Source organism: Sorex araneus, chromosome 10 (assembly GCF_027595985.1).
Source record: "Sorex araneus isolate mSorAra2 chromosome 10, mSorAra2.pri, whole genome shotgun sequence".
NCBI classification, from domain to species: domain Eukaryota; kingdom Metazoa; phylum Chordata; class Mammalia; order Eulipotyphla; family Soricidae; genus Sorex; species Sorex araneus.
The window spans coordinates 65,735,306-65,752,296 of record NC_073311.1 but is presented as its reverse complement, the minus strand read 5'-3'; the positions used below and the strand labels follow the sequence as shown (position 1 = coordinate 65,752,296).

General features: G+C 52.8%; 1 protein-coding gene across 3 annotated transcripts in view; it reads right to left on the bottom strand.

The window, feature by feature from the left end:
• The window catches only part of CCDC91 (coiled-coil domain containing 91), a 207,321-nt gene that overhangs the window by 111,648 nt on the left and 78,682 nt on the right, over positions 1-16,991 (bottom strand). For all 3 annotated transcript variants that reach the window (XM_055118521.1, XM_055118519.1, XM_055118520.1), the window contains exon 6: positions 5,146-5,223. In XM_055118521.1, the coding sequence (XP_054974496.1) occupies positions 5,146-5,223 (78 nt within the window). The remainder of the gene's footprint in view (positions 1-5,145; positions 5,224-16,991) is intronic.

Here is a 16,991-nt window from a genome sequence, read left to right as displayed (position 1 = left end):
GCATGTGTGCATGATGTATGTGTGTGTGCGTGTGTTTGTGGCGTTTGTGGTGTGTGCATGCGTGTATGTGTGTGCATGTGTACATGTGTATGTGTGTGCATGTGTGTGGTGTGTGCATGTGTGCGTGCATGTGTGTGTGGTGTTTGTGGTGTGTGCATGTGTGTGTGTGCACAAGGACAGCAATGCCAAGACGACAGCAAATCAAGGGAAATTCTCCACGGCCCGTAGCAAACGGGGCTGGCTGTGCTGGAAAACCCTCCAAGATCTACACTGGCTGCCCTGTTGTTAATTATCAGGATAAAAGATTTTTAAAACCATGACATGAAAGAAAAAAAATAAACAAAATTAGGTAAACATGACGGGGGAACTGGCATATGTGGCACATTAGGCTAATTTTAGCTCGTCTCCTCTGCGCTTGAGCAGAATCCCACGTGTCCTTCCATCAGTCAGGGCAAGCGACTCATTTTCGCAGTGAAGGGACGCCGGCCCTCAGCAGGAGCCCGGGCGAGGCCCAGCGAGGCGGCCGGCTCTCCCCGTCAGGGGCTGCTCGGGAGACGCCCCTGGGAGTCAGAGCTCCAAGGAAGGTTGCTCAGGAGCACTGCACGGGCAGAGAGGATGAAGGTCAGCACCGGGGCGACCCTGAAGAGCTGCCCCGGCTTCACGGCCACTTCCCCGGGGCTGAGGGGGCCCGGCAGAGGCGGTGACGGCCTCGCGTGCAAATGCCCAGCGCACTTCCACCCCCACGGCTGCCAGCAGCGGCCCCAAGCATCCTCAGGGCTGGTCCCTGAGCACAGAGCCAGGAGCCGGCCTAAGGACAGGCAGGTGTGATCCAACCCCCCCCCACTACTGCTGTGTTTATGGTAGTGACCGCACAGGCCCCTCCCGACTGGCCGAGGAACAGGTTCCTGCCTGATTCTCTCACCGACTGCTGAGAAACTAAAATTAATATATAAAAATTTGTGCACGATCAGCTGAGTCCTTGCGCCAGGCCCACCTGGCCCCGGGACAGTCGGCCTGTTAACAGGGCACACACAAGCCAAACAGTTCTTCTTTTTTGCAGAAAGAACATTCTTCCAGAAATCCAGAAGCAAATGTCGCCATAAGTTATTACGGAGCGTAACAGATCATATCACATAATCATTCTCATAATTACTGTGTGCCATGATGTGACTGTTAATGTAAGTATAATAGAATACGTAACAGTACACATAGCTCTGGGTTTTAAATTTATTTTAATAGAGAATTGTGTTGCAGATTCTCAGTTCAGTTCCTATAGCAGGTAACTGGATGTTGAACGATCAGGTACCACAAGAATAAATTCCAATTTGACGGGGTCAGGTAATACCTTAAATACAGAAGCCATTCGAGAGGAACTCAAATTTTTCAATGACTTATGCAGTGTTTAAATCAAATTTATTTTTAAGTCAGAAAACTGCTGATCGAGGTCTTGGAGCTATAGAAAACCTAATTTCATCATTTGAATTGCTGAACACAAAATATGTGACAGCCGAAAGGCAGCAGGACTTTAGAGATTCTGAAAACATCTAATTACCAACATGAGAGCCTGGTAATGACGTGAGCTTATAATGAGCTCTGGGGTGACATTAATATCTGAGGCCACGATACTGTGCTAAACAAAACCTCAAAATTCTGAAAATCCATACAAGGTCCAATATCAGAATGAGTTAGAGAATAGTTCAGGGGGCAGCGATGACGCCGGGGCCACTCGGGGTCCCGCGTCCCAGGACGGAAAGGCGAGGGCAGGAAGGCAGGGGCCACCGAGGAACTGGCTCCTCCACTTCACCTTTTTCTTTTTTTTTTTTGCTTTTTGGGTCACACCTGGTGATGCCCAGGGCTGACTCCTGGCTCTGCACTCAGGAATCACTCCTGGCGGTGCTCAGGGGACCCTATGGGGTGCTGGGAATCGAACCCAGGTCGGCCACGTTCAAGGCAAATGCCCTACCCACTGTGCTATCACCCCAGTCCCCCCACTCTACTTTCTAATGAAAACACACGTGGCAAAGTGAGCACTGTCCGAGGGTCAGAGGCAGTGGGGTTAGGGGGGAGGCTTCACCCCTCCCTGGGCCAGGGGTCAGTTCCCAGAGCACGTCTGCGAGCAAAGAGAGGGGACACGCGATGCCCACGGCACAGAGAGCGAACACGCGACAGCCATAGCAGAGAGCGGACACGCCACACCCACAGCAGTGAGCGAACACGCCACACCCACAGCAGAGAGCGGACACGCAACACCCACAGCAGAGAGCGGACACGCAACACCCACAGCAGAGAGCGGACACGCAACACCCACAGCAGAGAGCGGACACGCCACACCCACAGCAGAGAGCGGACACGCAACACCCACAGCAGAGAGCGGACACGCCACACCCACAGCAGAGAGCGGACACGCGACAGCCACAGCAGAGAGCGGACACGCAACAGCCATGGCACAGGCCCACAACGCGTCTGTCAGGGACCAGAGGGCGGCCTGGAGGAAGGACGCTGCTGACCGCCAGTGGGCAGAGAGAGGGTGTTACTAGCACCGCCTCCTACTGGCCCCCAGTGGGAGGGGCAGCCTGTGCCGTGCCGGGGCACGTGGTGGAGCGGTGATGACAGGACACGGCACAGAGGGGCCTCCAGCCACAGACACACCCCCTGCGACTCCGCAGATGCCCCTTGTGGTGGCCAGTGGGAGGGCAGAGCACGTGGTGTGGAACATTATACAGCTACGAAAAGGAGACCGTGGGGCTAGGGAAGGCCCTGGGCTTACACACTGCTGACAGGTACTCAATCCTCAGCACCACATGTGGGCCCAAGCTCACCAGGAGTGATCCCTGAGCACCCCGAGGGGAAGCCGAAACAAACACACAAACAGGAGATCCCGCTGTTCCCAGAACAGGGACAGCCCTTTCGGGCACGATGCCAGGTCTTTAAGGACAGTGGCACCAAGCCCACACGTCGTGCCCCCCGTCCGTGGGGGCTGAAATCCACAGACTCACAACAAGCTCACGGCTACAAAGATGAGCTTGGAGACAGTCGCCAGGGCTGGGAGAGGGGAAGGTCAAAGGGGAGAGAGGATAGGTCAAGGGTCAAAGGGGAGAGTCCCGGCTGGTCCCCTGGCTGCGGCTGACAGTGTGCTGTGCCTGTGACGGTGTGAGGGTCAGTCCGGGGCGTTTCTCACTCCCCACAGCGAGAAGGCGGGCGCTGAGGTCTCTGGGGGACGGTGAGGACGCGACAAGCTCACACAGAGGCCGGGAGCTTCCCGGGCTGGGCCGAGTTTCCTAATCACGACAGTCACCTACCTAGGGGTTTAAATCCTCTGGCAAAATGAAGCCTTAGAAGAGCCTGAGGAAACGCTGCGCTGTCAAACAATCCCCGGGGCCACAGAGAGAGCTCAGTGGGCAGGGCACTGGCCTCGCACACAGCTGACACGCTCCGGCCCGGAACCACAGGGGTGCCCCAAGCCCACCAGGAGTGACTCCTGGGGGCAAGGAGCAGGCCCGGCACCTACTCACTGCTGGGCGTGGCCCCAAAACAAAGTCCTAAGACGATCACATGAAATCCTCGTAGTGGAATTCAGAATTTTATTCCCGATCCTTCCTCCAGAGAATCTCCTGGTAGCTAATGCCCGGTACAGTCTACGCCTTCTCCCTAAACAACGCCAAACAGCAACGCGCGGTGAGCAACCAAGTCTCTTCAAAATATAATTTGTACAAAACCACTTTCCAAGTCTTTACCTACGATTTTCACTGCCCTGGCCGCCAGTGCTGAAAGGAATTCACGAATGTTTCCCGCAAGGGGTGCAGCAAAGCTACAAGCCCGCAGAGTTGAAAATACGAGTCCGGCGCTGTCTGGAAGAACTCATCAGCACACACGAACGCTTCCCAAGCAGTTAAAGTCAATCAATGAAAAAGAAATAAATTTATTTAATAGCGTATCTTTTTAAGTCAGGAGAATTATGGAAATTCCAGTATTTTATTTCTCCCCATGCTTAGCTTGAAGGAAAAAAAGATGATGATTCTGAATAGACCCTATAATTTTCTCTATCTCAGTGACTCTAAGGCTGGTTTATATTAGCAGGACGAAAATATCCCATCCTGAAAAGAGCCGGTAATCACGGCTGTGAAGGCGGCACTTCCTAATGGCCTTGCCAGTGTCACCCGCGTCTGCACTGGGTGTCATCACAGAAATAAATGCCCTGTCGTGTCCCAGGACAGATCTACCCTATATTAGAACTGACCGTGGTTTTGTAAAAATCGCTCTGCACTTGAACTGATTCTGGATCTATTTCTTTATCTACTTATACCCAAGTGACCTATTACAGGAGGTTTTAACACTGAGTCCTCAGCTAACTAAAATGGCATCCGCTTGGGTCAAGCATCTGAATAAAATGGAATCAACAGTAAAAATTTTCATATTTTACACTGAGATACTTGTAATTATGATAGATTTTAAAACTCTCAATTTTCTCTTTACGATAAAGCTTATGTAGGCACAGACTTGAAGAAATACAATACTGTCTAGATCACGATACCGGAATTTACCATAATTTATAGTAAATCAAATTCCATTTAAAAAGTGAACTGCATTTTTCAGATTCATATTGTGCTTGACCATCTTTCTGTAACTGGTGGAGCCACAGGAAAGACAAAGGAAAGAGAGAATGTAGCAATTACATCTGTATCATTTTGCTTCCAAACTCTTCACTGCTGGTTGTACACGCTTCACCCTAGGACCACTCAAATGCAGGGCTCGCCTCACAGTGCTCCTGCACTGTGTCCCAGCACTTCTGCTCAGAGGAACAATTTCCTTTTTCTTGCTTTGTGGCCTTTGGGCCACACCTCGTGGTGCCCAGGCTCAGCCCTGTGCACTCGGGGACCACTCTCAGGGGTCCCAGGGAACGAGGGAGGGGCCGGGATCAAACCCGGGCTGGCAGCATGCCAAGCATATGCCGGACCAGCTGGACCCTTTCTCTGGCCTGAGAAAGACTCTCCCTCCCAAGGCCAGGACACCCAGCTCTGTCCCGGGGCCACGCAGTCCCGGGCCTGGACATCTGGCCCCCGGCAGACCGCGAGCCCAGGACACAGCTCTGCACTGCGCACACGCCCGCCCGCCCGCCTGCCCGCCCGCCGCACAGCCAGCCGGTACCTTGTACTCATCCACAATGATGCTGAGGGCTTCGTGGCCGGCCTTCCTCATGTCCTCCAGCTCCTGCTTATGCTTTTCCTGAAGCAGAGAGGAAACAGACCACGATCAGATCCTCTGTCTCTGAAGTATCAGGAGCACCGGCTTGTACCCGGGGGAGACGGGGGGTCTGTACCACACCGATGCCGCGACTAGACTCAAAGGGAAAAACTGTTTGAAAGGTTTAAGACTCTGGAAAGCGCTGTGACAAGGAGGAAACCGAGGGGAACGGTGGCGGCACGGCGGTCAGCCAGAGCTCTGGGGCATCTGGCGGGCCTGCCCGGAGTGGACTCAGGGCTGCGTATTACTTGCCTAGTCACCACTGTCACTGTCACCGTCACTGTCATCCTACTTTTCTAGCAACTATCTAGCAATTATCCAATAAGTAAAGTCGGACAATGACTAATCTAAGTGACCAACTTAACTCGCCCTCTTCTACCGACTGGGAGGGGACAGACAGGGTGTCTGCGTCATATGTCACCCTCCGACAACAGACACGACCACTTCCCACTTTCTCAGACCCAGCACTGTCAGACTGGCAAGAGAATAGCACAGGGGGAATAACAGAAACGGCAAAATGAGAGTCACGGGTGGTTGAGATGTTGACTGTCATACCGGCAAAAACATTCCTGGGGGCCAGGGGGACAGTACAAGGGCAAGGAGCTTGTCCTGCACACGGCTGGCCCCGGTTCCATCCCTGACACCACACGCGGCCCCCGGGCACCACCAAGCGTGATCCCGAGTAGAGGGGCAGGAGTCAGCCCTGAGCAGAGCCAGGTGGGCCTCAAAGACAACAGAAAGTATAAATTACGTTTAAAAATACAGGAAAACGGAAAGGAGTGTATAGGACTGAAATTTTTTTTTTTTTTTTTGCTTTTTGGGTCACACCCGGCGATGCACAGGGGTTGCTCCTGGCTCTGCACTCAGGAATTACCCCTGGCGGTGCTCAGGGGACCATATGGGATGCTGGGAATCGAACCCGGGTCGGCCGCGTGCAAGGCAAACGCCCTACCCGCTGTGCTATTGCTCCAGCCCCTAGGACTAAAATTTTGCCAAAGATCAGGAATTCATGCCGAGAAGCATGAACAATCAGTAACTCACTAGTAAGGCCAGCAGGTGAAAGAATTACAAGGAAACAAGATTATCAGAGCCCAGAGTGGGGAGCATAAAGATCAAGTAACCAGTAAAATGTGGCAAAATACTTCAGCAATCTCCAGAGCACATGGCACATCGAATACGCCATGGGGGGCTTGCCAGGCTCTGCCGTGCGGGCGGGATACTCTCGGTAGCTTGCCGGGCTCTCCGGGAGGGATGGAAGAATTGAAGCTGGGTCAGCCGTGTGCAAGGCAAATGCCCTACCTGCTGTGCTATCGCTCCAGTCCAACCAATAAAAGATAAAAATCATATGATCATATCAACTGATGGAGAGAAAACCTTCGAGGAGATAAAAAAAATTCATCCATGATAAAGACTCACAGCAACACAGGGGTGGAGGGAACCATCCCCAGGTATTAATGGCCAGGTATGAGGAACCCACAGCCAGCGCCATTCCTGACGGTGAAAAGCTGAAAGAGTTCCCCCGAAATCACGCACAAGGAAAGGATGTCCAATGTCTCCACTTATACTTAATATAATATTAGACATCTTTCCTACAGTAATCAGAAAAGAAAAAAACTTGAGACTTAAATTGTAAAAGAAATCAAATTATCTCTATTTGCAGATGACATAATAATACATAGAAGACCCTGAAGAATCCACTAGCAGTTCAAAGAAACAATGGTTAAAAAAAAAGCCCATGAACTTAAGTATGAAAAAACTACAGTCAAAAATGGTAGGACTAAAGAATTTGGCAGCTGAACTGAAAATCCCATGGGAAGGCCATGGCCGCAGAGTAATAGCAGCTAAGGATAAAATTAGTGATTTTCAAGATGAGATACGAAACACCTCTAGAAAACAGCAGAAGTTACGGAAAGAAGACTCAAATGAGAAGCAGACAAGAGAAAGTCTTGAATTCAAGAGGAACAAGATAAGAACCTCAGAGGAACAAGAAGGCAATCCTAGTGAAGAATCACTGGCCAACAAAAGCAAAGTTGAGAAGTTTCCAGACTTGAGAAGACCCCAATAAATACGCAGTACCCCTCTAATCAGCACGATGGAAGCACAGATGGAGATGGAGTATTGAAAGCAGCAAGACCAAGGAAGGAAATTGTAAACAAAGGAGCGTCTGGGATACACAGCAGATTCTCAAGTGAGGCACTGCAGGGCTGAAGATAATGGTGGGATATGGTGGGGGGAAAGCCCTGAATGAAATGAACACGCAGTCATGAAACTCCCCCGAGCCAGACCCTCATCCATATTTGAAGGGAGATTCAGAGGCTCATGAACAAATCAGCTCAAGAATCCCACAGGCTTGAAACCAACATTACAGGACCTGAAGGGGCTTATTTAAGACAATACAGTCTCCCAAACATGCCAACATGCCAACTCCTACAAAAAGGAGGCCCAAAACCTTCATGATAATAATCTCAATCGAGGTCAATGGCCTAAATGCACCAATTGAGAGACACAGAAGGGCAGAATGGATCAAAAACCTGCACCCAGGCTCGCTCTTCAGGCCCGTGTTCTCCTGAACGTGCACCTCTCCTGCTTGTCTCCTTGTGCTTTTGTTGACCCGTTTCCACTCTGGAGAAGCTGTGTTCTCCCTTAAATATGGACTTCTCCCTTTCTTTCCCCTCACACCTTCTAAATAAGTTTCAATAAAAACTATCTTGCTTCGCAAAAGAAGAAAATAAAAGAAAAAGAATAAAGAAAACAGAATCCAACCTTCTGCTGCCTATAAGAAGCACATATTAATAGTCAGGGCAAATAGGACTTAAAATCAAATATTGGAAGACAGGATTTCAAGTGAACAATATCTGTAAAAGGTCAGGGTGGGCATAATTATGTCACTCAACACAATCTTCAAGCTCAAAAATGTTAGGGGAGACAGAGAAAGTAATTTCATAACAATCAAGGGATATGTACACCAAGAACCGACATCCTTAAACACGTCTGCAACTAACGAGGAACCAGAAAATAATCAAAACTACTAGCAATAAAATCAAAAAAGACCCTGACTACAACACAGTGATAGCTGGAGATGTCAACACTGCCCAATCACCTCTGAATAGACTGAAATTCAACAAGAAACACTGGCTTTGAAGGAAAAAATATAAGAGCCAAACTCAGCAGACACAGATAGATCTATCTACCAATCTATCTATCTATCTATCTATCTATCTATCTATCTATCTATCTATCTATCTACCTATCTATCTATCTATCTATAGCTATATATATCCTCTGGCTAAGGAAAGCCTCTTCAACAAAAGCATGTATATATATGCTTTTTATCCCCTGACTTGAATACACATTCTTCTCCAATGCACATGGGAAATTCTCCACGACAGACCATATGTTAGGTCACAAAACATACCTCCATACAGTCAAGAGGATAGAAATTGCATCAACTACCTTTCTCAGACCATGATGTACTGAAAACAGAAGTTAATCACACACAGAAATGAAGAAAAACTCAAACACTTGGAATTAAACAGCTCACTTCTGAACAACCAGTGTGTCAAAATAAAAATCAAAGATGAAATCCAAAGATCTTTGGAAGCAAACAAGAATGACTGACACAAACTACCAGAACTTGTGGGACACAGCAACAGTGGTATTTAAGAGCAATGCAAGTGTTCATCAGGAAGGAAGAATAGACCCTACAAGTAACCTAACCACAAAGTTTAAGAAACTGAAAAAGTCCAACAAAGGTACCCAAAGCAAGCAGAAAGAAGTAATAAAACTTCAAGTGAGAACAAATAAGTTTAAATCCCCCCTCAAAAAAATCCAAAAGACTGGGCTGGAGAGATAGCACAGCGGGTAGGGCGTTTGCCTTGCACGCGGCCGACCCGGGTTCAAATCCCAGCATCCCATATGGTCCCCTGAGCACCGCCAGGGGTGATTCCTGAGTGCAGAGCCAGGAGTAACCCCTGTGCATCACCAGGTGTGACCCCCCCAAAAAAAAAATCCAAAAGACTAATGAAACCAAGAGATCTAGTAAGACCAAAAAAAAAAAAAAAAAGTGAGAAACCCTAGTAAACCTAATCATAAATGAAAAATAAATGAAAGTCTTTAAGGAAGCAACACCTCTGGCCAAGCAAGTGGAAGCAAAGACAGACAGACGAGACTACATTAAACTAAGAAGTCTCTGCGTCTCAAGGGAAACAATGACCAGGATACAAGACACCCCAGAGGCTGGGAGAAAGTACTGGCCTAGCACTCGCCTGATAAGGGGTTAGCACCCAAGATACAAAAGCACTAGCAGAAATTTGTAAGAAAAAAATTCCAATCCCATAAAAAAAAAATAGGAGGAAAAAATGAACAGAAACTTCCCCAAAAAAGAACGGCCACCAGGCTTATAAAAAATGCTCTGAGAAATGCAAAAGAATAAGATATCGACTCACACCACAGAAACTTGCATACATTGGAAAGAACAATAACAACCAGTGCTGATGCGGAGGCAGGGGAAATCGGACCCTCATTCCCTGCCTGTGGGAATGTTGACTAGTTCCGCCTCTTTGGAAAACAATACGGATACTCCGCAGAAAACGAAGAATTGATCTTCCATATGATCCAGCACTGCCCCTTCTCAGAACAAAACCCCAAGGACCCCCAAACACAATGCAGAAAATACATTTGCATTCCTCTATCGCAGCCCCCGTCACAACAGCCAGGTTCTGGGAGCAACTCAACTGCCCAAGAGCAGCGGACTCGGCAGAAACACTACGGTGCTCAGAGACAGGGACACGGCTGGACAGGAAGGGGAAACATTAAGCCAGGCAAGTTGCTGCTGTGTGGGGGAGTCTGGAGAGCATCACGCGGAGAGATGGTAGCCAGGGTGGGGGGCGGCCACAGCGGGGTCCCTCACCGAGAGGACAGGGCAGGACTCACCGCCAACCTCCCCGCACGACCACCCAACGCAAACTGACCCCGGGGGGAGCTTTCCTTCAAAACGTCCGGTGCGACAACGTCCTCAGAGAGGGAGGAGGCGGGAGTGACGGCCCCCCCTTAAATACGACGGCGGGTTCCTAGACAGGAAGACAAGGGGGAGGGGAGCTGCTCTGGGGAGCTGGGTTCAGGTGACGGCACCGAGGCCCATTCACGGCCCCTGAGCTGAGTGATCCCTGACATGCCCAGGCCTCCGGGAGCATCCCAGGCTGGGCGGGGCTGGCTGAGGGTGGCCTGAGCTCCCCACCCCAGGGGTGTCCGGGAGAGACGCCCAGTGAGGCCAAGACCTGAAACGGCCATCGGAAGCTGTGCGCGGCCCAGTGGCGAAGTCAAGTCAGGCGCTTCTCAGAGGTGCCGGGAGCCACACCCCAACCAAGGCCCCTGCATGGCCGCCCGCTCACGATTGCTCGCTAAAGTGACTAAGTGTCCCCAGGCCACTCGGCGAACAGCAGGTCAGCCGGGACTGCCCTGGCGAACACCTGCTGGCGGTGGAAACAGAACCCGCCACCTCAGAGACGCACTCGGGGAAGCAGTCAGCGACACTGCTGAGATTCTCCCGGGTCTCCTGATGGGAAGGAAAGTGCAACTCAGGGGCTAGAGCGACAGCACAGGGGGTAGGGCGTTTGCCTTGCACACGGCTGACCCGGGTTCGATTCCCAGCATCCCATATGGTCCCCTGAGCACCGCCAGGAGTTAATTCCTGAGTGCAGAGCCAGGAGTAACCCCTGTGCATCGCCAGGTGTGACCCAAAAAGCCAAAAAAAAAGAAAGAAAGAAAAAAGAAAAGTGCAACTCAGACTATGCATCAAGATTTATATTTAAAAAATGTTTCCAGTCCAACTGCCTGGCACAACTCAATATTTATTTCTCACTTCGTATGACATTACTGGTGGCGCTGACAAACCAGGAACAACCCGTGCTGGTTATATGTAAAAAGTTCACGCATGCTAATAGCGGGGTCCTCTGTCGTCTGGTGGCGTCAGGCCAACATCTGGTGGCTGTGCGGAATGAACTGGCACAGCCCTGAGGCACGGAGGGATGGGGAGGAGGGCGGCGGGCAGGGGAGCACGGCCCAGGGCCTCGCAGCCGTCGTGCCCACCTGAGAAGGCACCTGCTTCTCACATCCCGGATTCCCTGGCCGAGAGTCAGTCGACAATCAGGCTGAGTGGAGTCGGCAAGTCCTGCCGGGCGGGGAAAGGCTTTCCAGCAGGCTGCACGCACTCTGCAGCCACAGGCCCTCGTTCCTTTCACAGCGACTAACCACCGAGACTGGACCCGGCGGCCGTAAACACCTCCGGGCACTCCAAACGGAAATCTGCAGGGCAGGGACGCAAGACCAGACGGCAGGACCACACCCAGCCCTGCGACTAACCTCCAGCACCGGGGTCTCTAGAGTCCGACCCACCCAGGCAACCTCGTGGCGAAGGCCAGGCCGAGAGGCAGAGAGGGGCAGGACCCACGTGCCGGCGCTGTCCGGAGGGCAGAGGTGACCGTCTTCGGGACGAGCAGAGCTGGGTGCCGTCCGGCAGTGGCAGGCAGCAGGCCCTGCCCGTGACCACACGTGGCACCTCCACCCCCCCCGCCCCGTCCTACACTTTAGTTTCCGTGCAACCAACGAATCCTTCAAAGCACGTGGACTCAGTCACGCGTGGAAATAAAGGGGTTCTGTTGCCACTAACAGCCTGAGTCAGGGTCAGAGGGTTGCTCGGGCTCAGGCTTTCGAAAGCCCCTCAGAGGATGGATCCGCATCTCTGCTGTGAGCCCACCCCCCGGTCAAAACAAGCTCCTTCCGGATGGTTCCAGCAGGTCCAACAAATGCAGCTCACAGGCCCCGGCCGGCTCCCCGGGCACGGAAGGACCACGTGTGTCTCTGTGCTCACTGCCGAACCCAGACATGAGAAGGGCACGTGTGTGCGTCTGAGTCACAACGGCAAGGGCAGGGACGGGGACCCGGGCCGAGGGCCAAGGGCCGAGGGTCGCCTGGAGCTCGGTCCCCTGAAGGTGGGAGCACGCGGCCGGGCGCAGGGCCGGGCGCCCCCCTACTAGCGGGGCCGGGACCCCCCACCAGCCAGTCTCTCGGCTCCGAGGGCGGCCCCTGTGCTCCCGACCCGTCTGCTGATCGACCGTCTGCTCCGACCGCGTCGTCAGCGGCGCCTCAGGATCTGCTCCAGCAGGAAAGGCGGGAGCTCCCTCCCGCGCCCGACTCCAAGGAAGTGGCTGGTCCTCTCCGGGAGTGCCAGGGCAGCGGACGCCCAGGGCGCCGCCAGGGACGGCCCCTCCCACGCCCAGGGCCCGGGGCCCTTTCCGGGCGGGCGTCTGTCCACTGGGTAAAACAATCCCTGCGGTTTTTAGCCCACCAAGCCTGTCCTCCTTCGGAAGGGCGACTCCCTTGGCCCGCCCTGCCCGGAGACCCGGCGTGCAGGCACGAGAGCCACTTCTGGGGACGGCAGCACCAGCCTCGGTGCTCGCGTCTGCCGAACTCTGGGTCCTGCCGTCGGTGCTACGGGTCACGCCCTTCAGCAGGATGTTGGTGGCTTCGCCAGGCCTCAGTGCCGCGGTGCGGCGGGTGTTTGGACGGACGGTGATGGCACGGTGCAAGGACGGGCAGCGCCCGTGCCAACGCTGCTCCCCCCAGTGTGAAGCCCACAGCAGCTCCCTCTCGGCCTCCCGCTCCTTCTGGAGGGGAGCGACGACGGGCCCAGCCCACGGCGTTTCTGAGCGGAAGGCAAAGGGCAGCGAGCAGGAGAGAAGGGAAACAGGCCCCCTCCCTCCGCCTCGGGGGTCTCAGACAAAGACCCAAAAATAACGTTGGCTTCACCCAAGCAGCGAGGGGTCAGGCCATGATCTAAGCGAGGGGGGGTTCAAAGCCCCAGCAAAGGGCTCTTGGGACCTCAGAGCAGTAGCAGGAGGGCTGTGAGCGGACGGGGGTCCTCAAACATCTCTGGGTGTGGCCCAAAAGTCCAGTCGCTCTCTGGACTTAGTTACTAAAATACTAAAATACAGAAACCCAAAACCGAGAGGCCGCTAAGTGTGGTCACTCGACCTCATACCTCTTCATCCTCAGCAATGGAAAACAAATTATCTAATGCTTCCTTTTCAGCAGGTCTGACTTTAGGGGAGAGACTCTCCAAACAATAATGGTGAGTTTTGTTGAAGTATTGTATGCAATCAAAGTGGAAGTAAAGTGAAATTTATTAGTTACACAGGCGGGGGGGGGGGGCTTAGGGTGGGGGGGCTAGGGGCGTGGGGGGGGGTTGGGGTGTGAGGAGGCAGGGTGGAGCTATACTGGGATTCTTGGTGGTGGAATATGAGCACTGGTGAAGGGATGGGTATTCGAGCATTGTATAACTGAGATTTAAACCTGAAAACTTTGTAACTTTGTAACTTTCCACAATAAAAAATTAAAAAAAAAAAAAAAAAAGCCAGTCGGTCGGCCAAAGAGAAGAGCTGGAAAATAAAGTGACTCGAACAGCCCAGAAAGGGCGGGAGGGGATGGAGCTATACCTCAGCAGGGAGGGCGTTTGCCTTGCACGCGGCCAACCCGGGTTCGAATCCCAGCATCCCATATGGTCCCCTGAGCACTGCCAGGGCTAATTCCTGAGTGCAGAGCCAGGAGTGACCCCTGTGCATCGCCAGGTGTGACTCAAAAAGCCAAAACAACAACAACAACAACAAAAGGGCGGGAAAGCAAAGAAAGGAGAGACGCAATTAGACAGTCAACTCACCGGACCCAGAATTCAAACAGTTAATGTTTCATAGGAGAGAGAACAGACACGACTGCCCAAGTTACAGGGGGACCACGTGTGTCAGTAAGAATGATTCAGGAGGGGCTGCAGAGATGCACAGCGGGAGGGCGTTTGCCTTGCATTCGGCCAGCCCGGGTTCGATTCCCAGCATCCCCGAGCACCACCAGGAGTGATTCCTGAGTATGGCTGGGTGTGGCCCAAAAAGAGAAAAAGAAAAAAATAGAATGATTCAGGAACTTCCACGAGTCCGGGAAAGTTGAGTCCCGCACATGGACGGCACGGGCCCGGGGGCCGCAGACTCAACGGTCGATGCTCCCCACCCACCAAAGCCAGGGTCCGAAATAGCCTTCCGCTGACAGGGGTCGGGGAGTGCTGGGTTCACGGGGCGTGTGCCCAGGCCAGGCCGACCACGAACATGGGCCCCGGAAGCCGTTTCAACCCAAGGCGAGCGCAGACAGTGCCAGGCGGCCTCGCCCTGAGGGACTGCGGACGGCAGCGCGGGCAGCGCCTCCCACAGGCCCGCGGGAGGCTCGACTCCCAGTGGAGACACGGGAATTTCAAGGACGGTCCCACAGACAGGAAGCTGGCCACCAAAGCCACAAGCACATTACAAAAAAGGAGAAAGAAACAATGCAAGAATGAATGCACAGACGATAATGCTGCAGATTTACACCCCGCACCTGTCCCTCTGCACTGCTGCCAACCCCGAGCACTGTGCCAGGAGCAAGCCCGCAGCACCTCCAAGTACGGTGCGCCACCCACCCGGAAAGATACACAAGGAACTGCTGGAGCAGGGTGAGGCGGTGGCGATGCACGTGACCGGGCCCGGGGTGCACCTGCTCGTGTCCAGCCAAGTGCTCCAGGGCTCAGCGTGTCCACTCCGCGTCTGCGCCAGGCCCGGGCCGTGGGGGCGGAGCCCAGGCCAGGGGCTACGGCGTCTATGAAGCCCGCGGGACTGAGCATACCTACTCACTGCTTTAATGGGAACTTTCAGACTGTGCCATTCCCAGTGCTCGGTGACGAGTCTCCGGGGAACTGCACACGGGGACGACGAACGCGGAGACCCAGGGAACAGCTCCCAGCAGCACCCTGCCTGCGGCCAGCGGCCAGGAGCCACTGACCGGTACTCCACGGGCAGTCTGTTGGGTGAGAGACAGCCGAGTACTCGGCCGAGTACAGGGAAACCCACTTTTCCAACACGGGGTAATCCCGTCCTGTGAAATAACAGTACTTCCTTCACGTTTTCGTAAACGCCAGAAAAACAAGTACATGTGTATGTACTCACGGGTGGACACATGTGTATACATGCATTTACTCAGGAAAATGGCCGGCATGTGGTGGCTAATCACCCCCTCTTTGGCACCAAGAGCTAGGGTCAGGAGAGAAACTTCACGCTGAGAATCTTCCCCTGGGCCAACTGCAACTCCATACCACACACTATTCTTATGTGAATCGAGTGCCATTTTTAAAAAATGAAAAAAAGTTGTTATAATCCTCTGAAAACTACGTGTGGCCTTAGCTACTATTCCAGGGCACACACAGGCCCGAGAGGGCAGGAGTCAGGCTGAGGTCTGGGCACCAGCGCCCACACACAGCCGAGGGCTCCCGCCCGCTCTCTCAAGCCTAGGGCACGGGTGTTTCCTAAACGCCGAGTAAGGGCGGGGTCGTGAAAGGACCATCTCTCCCGTACCGAGACCCAAGACCCGACCTTTCCCACTTGCTGAAGGAGCTGACGTTCTCCGAAGGAGCTCGGGGAATTCTAGGAAAATGAGATCCGGGATATACAAAGCACCTGGATCAAGCTGGCAAGTACCAGGAATCTTCCTCCTTCTCTGGCCCCCCCTGGGGGCGGGGGGCCACGGGAGGCAGACCCCAAGGCCACAAGCATACAAATCAGGGGCTCTGGCCCTGTTCCCTCCCCAGCTCCACGTCACTTCTGATTTTACTTAATGTGTCAGTTTTAAATATCAGAAGAAATTATTTGTGACTTGTAAAATATGAATTACATCTCTCGTGCTGAATTACATTTCGGTCTCTCCAGTATTGGCAAAAGTAGCTGGGCAGCACGCAAACGCATTCCCTTCCTCCGGGAAAAGTAGGCCAGTGTCTCAGACATTTGCTACGTTGAAAAAGAGACATTTGCTCTGCTGAAAAAGAGACGTGGGTCTTAGTGATCAGATCTTCCCATCGAAGGCAGTCTCTATTTCTGGAAAAGTGGCTTGATAAGATGAGAAAAATGATTCTACAACTACTTACACCATTATTAAAAACTTGTCACAGTTCTGAGTGGGAGGCAGTTACTCTCAAGACAGAAAATAATGAAGACGAAAAGTACACGCCCCCCTTCCTCGGGATGCTACCGGGCTTTAAGGGTTTTATCTGCAATGGGAAGTGTGTAAGTTATATTCGACGGGTGATAGTTTAGAAAGAGAATTCATTCGGCCACACTCGAAATAGTCACAGGGAGAGAAGCGCCCGCACACCTGTCCCTGCTGAGAGCAGGCGCTGTGGACGGAGCTCAGGGCTGACCCCGGCATCAGAGACCCTCGCTCCCTCCAACTGTGGTCACCTCAGGCTGTGCCACAGACGGAAAGGGAATCAGGAAAATGAGCCATTTCAAACTGCAGACGACTGACAACCCAGGGCTTCTCAGGGACGCACACGAGCTGCCCGTGACCTGGAAAGTGACTCCTGCAGATCACGCGTGCGGACGAAACACACCACTCGCAAGAAGGGCTTCCTACAGAAATCAATCTGAAAACTGGAAAGCACCTTGTTTGGTGACGGGCAACCCACTTTGGGAAACCTGAAAATTACACGCATTATGTGTATAAATTTGCACAGTCAGAAGTTATCAGAGTTTAGATGAGAAAAAGTGTTCCTGTGCGGCATTTTTGCCAGGAAAAGGCCTTTTTGCCTTTTCTTTTTCCTCTTTAAGGCGAATCGACAATGAATGACCTTTGGCTCCAAAGGCAGATCTGAGGACAGGCCAGCAGAGCGAACCCACCCACCCCCG